Source organism: Physeter macrocephalus, chromosome 1 (assembly GCF_002837175.3).
Source record: "Physeter macrocephalus isolate SW-GA chromosome 1, ASM283717v5, whole genome shotgun sequence".
Taxonomy (NCBI): domain Eukaryota; kingdom Metazoa; phylum Chordata; class Mammalia; order Artiodactyla; family Physeteridae; genus Physeter; species Physeter macrocephalus.
Window position 1 is genome coordinate 89013353 of NC_041214.2, and position 6520 is coordinate 89019872.

At 39.6% G+C, this 6520-nt stretch overlaps 1 protein-coding gene across 1 annotated transcript in view; it reads right to left on the minus strand.

Moving 5' to 3' along the window:
* Positions 1-1795: 1795 nt before the first annotated feature.
* Positions 1796-6520, minus strand: part of IQCG (IQ motif containing G) — a 38658-nt gene continuing 33933 nt past the window's right edge. Inside the window, exons 9-11 of the mRNA XM_028492856.2 lie at positions 4734-4865; positions 3530-3631; positions 1796-2111 (exon numbers count right to left, since the gene is read on the minus strand). Of these exons, the coding sequence (XP_028348657.1) occupies positions 1971-2111; positions 3530-3631; positions 4734-4865 (375 nt within the window). The 3' untranslated portion in view covers positions 1796-1970. The remainder of the gene's footprint in view (positions 2112-3529; positions 3632-4733; positions 4866-6520) is intronic.

Genomic DNA, 6520 nt, shown 5'->3' on the forward strand with positions numbered 1-6520 from the left:
ACAGATGGAGAGATATACCATGTTCTTGGATTGGAAGAATCAATATTGTGAAAATGACTATACTACCCAAAGCAATCTACAGATTCAATGCAATCCCTATCAAATTACCAATGGTATTTTTTACAGAACTAGAACAAAAAATCTTAAAATTTGTATGGAGACACAAAAAACCCCGAATAGCTAAAGCAATCTTGAGGGAAAAAAAAGGAGCTGGAGGAATCAGACTCCTGACTTTGGGCTATACTACAAAGTTACAGTAATTAAGACCATATGGTACTGGCACAAAAACAGAAATATAGATCAATGGAACAGGATAGAAAGCCCAGAGATAAACCCACACACCTATGGTCACCTAATCTATGACAAAGGAGGCAAGGATATAAAATGGAGAAAAGACAGCCTCTTCAATAAATGGTGATGGGAAAACTGGACAGCTACATGTAAAAGAATGAAATGAGAACACTCCCTAACACCATACACAAAAATAAACTCAAAATGGATTAAAGACCTAAATATAAGACCAGACACTATAAAACTCTTAGAGGAAAACATAGGAAGAACACTCTTTGACATAAATCACAGCAAGATCTTTTTTGACCCACCTCCTAGAGTAATGGAAATAAAAACAAATAAACAAATGGGACCTAATGAAACTTAAAGGCTTTTGCACAGCAAAGAAAACTATAAACAAGAAGAAAAGATAACTCTCAGAATGGGAGAAAATATTTGCAAACGAATCAACGGACAAAGGATTAATCTCCAAAATGTATAAACAGCTCATGCAGCTCAATATTAAAAAAACAAACAACCCAATCCAAAAATGAGCAGAAGACCTAAATAGACATTTCCCCAAAGAAGATATAGATTGCCAACAAACACATGAAAAGCTGCCCAACATCACTAACTATTAGAGAAACACAAATCAAAACTACAGTGAGGTATCACCTCACACTGGTTAGAATGGGCATCATCAGAAAATCTACAGACAACAAATGCTGGAGAAGGTGTGGAGAAAAAGGAACCCTCTTGCACTGTTGGTGGGAATGTAAATTTGATACAGCCACTATGGAGAACAGTATGGAGGTTACTTAAAAAGCTAAAAATAGAATTACCATATGACCCAGCAATCTCACTACTGGGCATATACCTTGACAAAACCATAATTCAAAGAGTCATGTAACACAGTGTTCATTGCAGCACTACTTACAATAGCCAGGTCATGGAAGCAACCTAAGTGTCCATCAACAGATGAATGGATAAAGAAGATGTGGCACATATATACAATGGAATATTACTCAGCCATATAAAGAAACAAAATTGAGTTATTTGTAGTGAGGTGGAGGACCTAGAATCTGTCTTACAGAGTGAAGTAAGTCAGAAAGAGAAAAACAAATACACCAAGGGGGGAAAGTGGCAGGGGGTGGTGGTGTGATGAATTGGGAGATTGGGATTGACATGTATACATTAATATATATAAAATAGCTAAGTAATAAGAACCTGCTGTATACAAAGATAAATGAGATGCCAACAAAAAAAAAGAGTGTCATTTATGACACTCTTTGCTCCTAAGTGCCATTTTTCACTATAGGCAAGTTGAATAAAGTCAGAATCAGAGACATTACAGGAATTACTGAAGTTTTAATGTATCCCTATAACTAGGATTATGTACTTTTTTTTCTGGTGACAAAGAGCAAGAGGAATCTTCACAAGACTCCTAGAAATATTTCTTCCCAGGAATTTTTTTTTCAAGTTATGACGAAGCTGTGAATCCACAGTATAATCCTAATTCAGGGTTTGAAAACTAGTATAACAGTCAAGGTGACCGAGTATAACCAGGCCTCACCTGGGAATGTCCAAATAAGAAACAACCTGTAGATGAGTTATCTGTGATGGTAAAAGATGTTTCTTACTCCCTTCAGGTCCTCCTTCCCACCTCCAAACACCATCAGAAAAGACAGAAGATAACTTGGTCACTTCTTGCCTCTCCGCTTGTTCTTGTCTTTGCCTTTACCTTTACCTTTTGAATCCTTGCCATCATCTTTGTCCTTCTTGGGCATTTTGAAACCACCAATTTCCTTCCGCACCACAGTGCCTCGCCACCAGGCCTGGAGCTGGAAGAGGACAGGGAAGCGGGTACAATTTGTAGTATGCCTGACAAGCTGCATTCTTTCTACATAAGGGTATTGTTTTTTCATAAACTAACTTCTGTGAAGATGGTCTCTGAGACACAGAAGTGGCCAAGCATGCTATCCTTAGAGCAATGCTTGCCTGTTGTGCAGGACCCAGAGGTTAAGTCCTGGACTCTAAAGTTTTCAAGGAGTAAAAATAAAGAAAAGGGATCTGATTAGGCCTATCTTTCCTTTACACTTAGAAACCTGAGTCCCTTGTACTGCTGCTCTTTATGAACATCCAAGTTCCCCAAATCTGACAACCATTTGATCCAAAAGGGATGCTAGTTACCTGGACCACAGGCAAAAGCAAGCGCTCAGTCAAAAATGTGCAGATAATCTAGTGATTTCAGTAGGTTTCCTGGTGCATTTCCATCTCTAATGATTGATGAAAGGATCAAAACTCCCCTTCAAAAAGGATTTAGTTAGCTCCCTTGAATATCTTAGTCATTAGACACAACTGTTCTAAATACAGTCTGGTCTACTTTCAAATCAGATTAAGCTCCAAAGACAGGGAGCAAATCCACTAATGAAAAGAAAACAAAAATGGTCTTCAGCTACCTCTTACAGTTTTGCTCTAAATCGAGGAATCCTGACAAATAGAAAACACCAGAGAAGCTCAATAAATACTTGCTATCTATACATCTGACTCCTAATGGAAAGCTCAAGTTTGGGTTTAAATACCTGGTCCTGAATGTACTTCAAAGTTTACTGTCTTAATACACCCCCTAATATACATCCCAAACCACAGCTTGCATACAGTAGGGTCTCAGCAGATACTCCTCTTTCAGAGAGAAGGGCAATTGTCATAACTACAGTTTTAGTCCAGCTGATGTTATTCTTGCTTGAAAATATTTCCCAGAATCTGACATGCCAGTTTCATCATCACTAATATACACAAGTTCATATAAAACTCTCTCTCTTTTTTTCTGTACTGCTACTTAATCACCTTCACCTTTTTTGAAAACAGCTCTTTATCTGAACCTAGCAGATAGCTGGACTGACTTATAAATAGGATTTTAAGAAGCAGTAGTATATTAAAAAGAATTCCTTTAAGAGCTGTTTTGGTTAGAAATAGTATTCATAAGTTTGACCTCTGGGCACAAGTTCCAGGTTTTGCTTCCACTGCTAACCACCTCTTCCTTCCTGGATTAAAAATTGGGGGCATATTCTTTTCTCTTAACTGTCTCCCTGCACCACAGACCATGTATTGGCAAAGTCCAATTAGGCCATGCTTCCTCACAGATTTCCTGTTCCACATGTGATAATAAACGAGAGATGCTCTGCATTCCTCAGTGTTTGGCTAGCTGTAGAATTGAAAAAGCCCCAAGATGCCAATTACCAAGGTGCCAGTTTTCTACCTTTATGCTGCTCTTTAATTCCAAGTGATCCTGTTCTGTCTTCTTCCGGGTCTTCTCCTTTTCTATACGATCTTCAATGATGACGTGTTCATATTCCCTTATCTGCAAAAGTAGACATCAATCATATGTTACAGGACTTGCTCACTAAGCTGTGGCCCAGCCAGCCCAGGTGTTTTGTTGTTTTGTTTTTTTTTGTCTGCACCACATGACTTGTGGGATCTCAGTTTCCCAACCAGGGATTGAACCCCAGCCATGGCAGTGAAAGCCTGGAATTCTAACCACTAGGCCACCAGGGAACTCCCCAGCCCTGCATTTTTAATATAAAACTTTAAAATGAACCATGCCAGGACTTCCCTGGTGGCGCAATTGTTAAGAATCCACCTGCCAATGCAGGGGACACAGGTTCGAGCCCTGGTCGGGGAAGATCCCACATGCTGCGGAGCAACTAAGCGTGCACCACAACTACTGAGCCTGCGCTCTAGAGCCCGCGAGCCACAACTACTGAGCCCATGTGCCACAACTACTGAAGCCCGCGCGCCACAACTTCTGAAGCCCATGCGCCTAGAGCCCGTGCTCCGCAACAAGAGAAGCCACCGCAATGAGAAACCTGCGCACCACAATAAAGAGTGGCCCCTGCTCGCCATAACTAGAGAAAGCCCGCGCGCAGCAACGAAGACCAACGCAACAAAAAATTAATTAATTAATTTTAAAAATTGCCCTCTTCTTTAAAAAAAAATGAAATACTAACTTGATGTGTGGCTAATGACATCAAAATAATTAATTTTTAAAAACTAATAGAATGTATACCTACAAATAGCAGCCATCTTTTAAAAGAGACATTTGAGAAGTTCTACATTTATTCAATGATGAAACTATAATCAGAAGCTATTTATAAATTATCTTCAGAGGTCGTAAAGTAGAAATAAAAACAGTATCTAGCTCAAGGGGTTTGGGGAGGGTTAAATAAGTTATATATGTAAAATACTAGAAAAGTGCCCAGGACAGATTAAGCAACATAAAGTGTCGGCTGCTGCTATTATTGTCCCCATCAATGAGGACGTCATCATCATCATCAAGAAAGAATCCTAGTGGTTTACAGGCATACCACGTTGTGACCAAAAATAGTATCCCCCAGCTACTGTTGCTTAGCTACCACCCACTCCTCAGTGCTCTGCCTTACAGTATTAAGACTCTGCTTCCTTACCGTCTTTGCAAGCTCTTGAAGGTGTGCTAAGTCACTGGCCTTAGCAGCTTTGAGAGCATTTAGTTCATTCTGTTTCATTTCTGTGTCCTTATCAAATTTCTCCATCCAGAACTCTAGCTTCTCCTCAAGTTTCTACTTGGAAAAAAACATTAAAATATGGCTCTACCAGACACAAAACAGTATATACTGTTTGAAATCATTTATATAAGGTTGAAGAACAAGCACAACTTTTCTATAGTGATAGAAGTCAGAATGATGGCTACTTTGGAGGGGAGGGTTAGTTTATTGATTGGGAATGGGGCAGGAGGGAGACTTCTGGAATGCTGTAAATGTACTCTATGTCTCTATCTGGATGGTGGTTACAGGGGTGCTTAGCCATATTCATCAAACTATATACTTAATATTTGTGTACTTTGTGTGTGTTATTATCAGTTTTAAAACAGGTGGGGGGACTTCCCTGGTGGTCCAGTGGGTAAGACTATACACTCCCAATGCAGGGGGCCTGGGTTTGATCCCTGGTCAAGGAACTAGATCCTGCATGCATGCCGCAACTAAGGGGTCACATGCTGCAACTAAGAGTCCACATGCCGCAACTAAGAAGTCCACATGCCACAACAAAAGATCCCGCGTGCTGCAACAAAGATCCCGCATGCTACAAAATAAATATTTAAATATTTTTTAAAATAAAATAAATAAAACGGGGGAAAGGGGCCTTCCACGTGTCTGGATAAGAGAAGTTGCAGTGAAGAGGAAATGAATAAAGGGTAGGTAGAAATTCTGAAGGATAGGAATGGCATCAGACATCTCTTTGATTGCCAACACTAAATAATAGTTGAGAAGGGTACAATGTTTTCAAAATTCTAAAAGACAATAAATGTGAATCTAAGATTCTATTCCTAGCCAGCCTCACATTCAAATGTGAGGGGAAGAAAGAAATATACCTGGTCTTTCTGAAAGAGTTACTCAAGGATATACTTTATTTTTTTTAATATATTTATTTAAATAATTTATTTGGTTGTGCCGGGTCTTAGTTGTGGCTTGCGGGCTCCTTAGTTGAGGCTCGCCACCTCCTTAGTTGCAGCTCACCGGCTCCTTAGTTGTGGCATGTGAACTCTAAGTTGCGGCATGCATGTGGGATCTAGTTCCCTGACCAGGGATCAAACCTGGGCCCCCTGCATTGGGAGCACAGAGTCTTATCCACTGCACCACCAGGGAAGTCCCTCAAGGATATACTTTAGCAAAATAAAATGAAAGAGATGTGAATAAGAAATAGTAAAATGTATATTTAAGCTATATGTCATAAATTTTTAGTAATAAATCATAATCTGGAACTAAATCCCAAATTAGGCAGTATAGTCTAGTGGAAAGAGCACAGGCTCTGAAGGCAGATTGCCTAGGCTAAACTCCCAACTTCGGCACTCAAACAAGTTTACTGAACTCTCCAAAGCCTCAGTTCTATCATCTGTAAAATAGAAATATATAATGAATGATTTCAACATGGGATGTAGGAGAGGAAGAGAAGAGGTAAGTAAAAGCTTTGCCTTAATAAAGGCAGGTAGATAGAGATATTGATCAGATTTAATAGAAAGAACAAAGTTAAATGTTTAAGGGTTACCACTGCAAGAAAATAATATATGACGAACTCCTGAAGCATGTACCTCAAGAATGAGACATCAAGAGGAGCCTTTAGATGGTACATAAACATGATTTTTTTTAAAAATCAACCACAGGGCTTCCCTGGTGGCGCAGTGGTTGAGAGCCCGCCTGCCGATGCAGGGGACACGGGT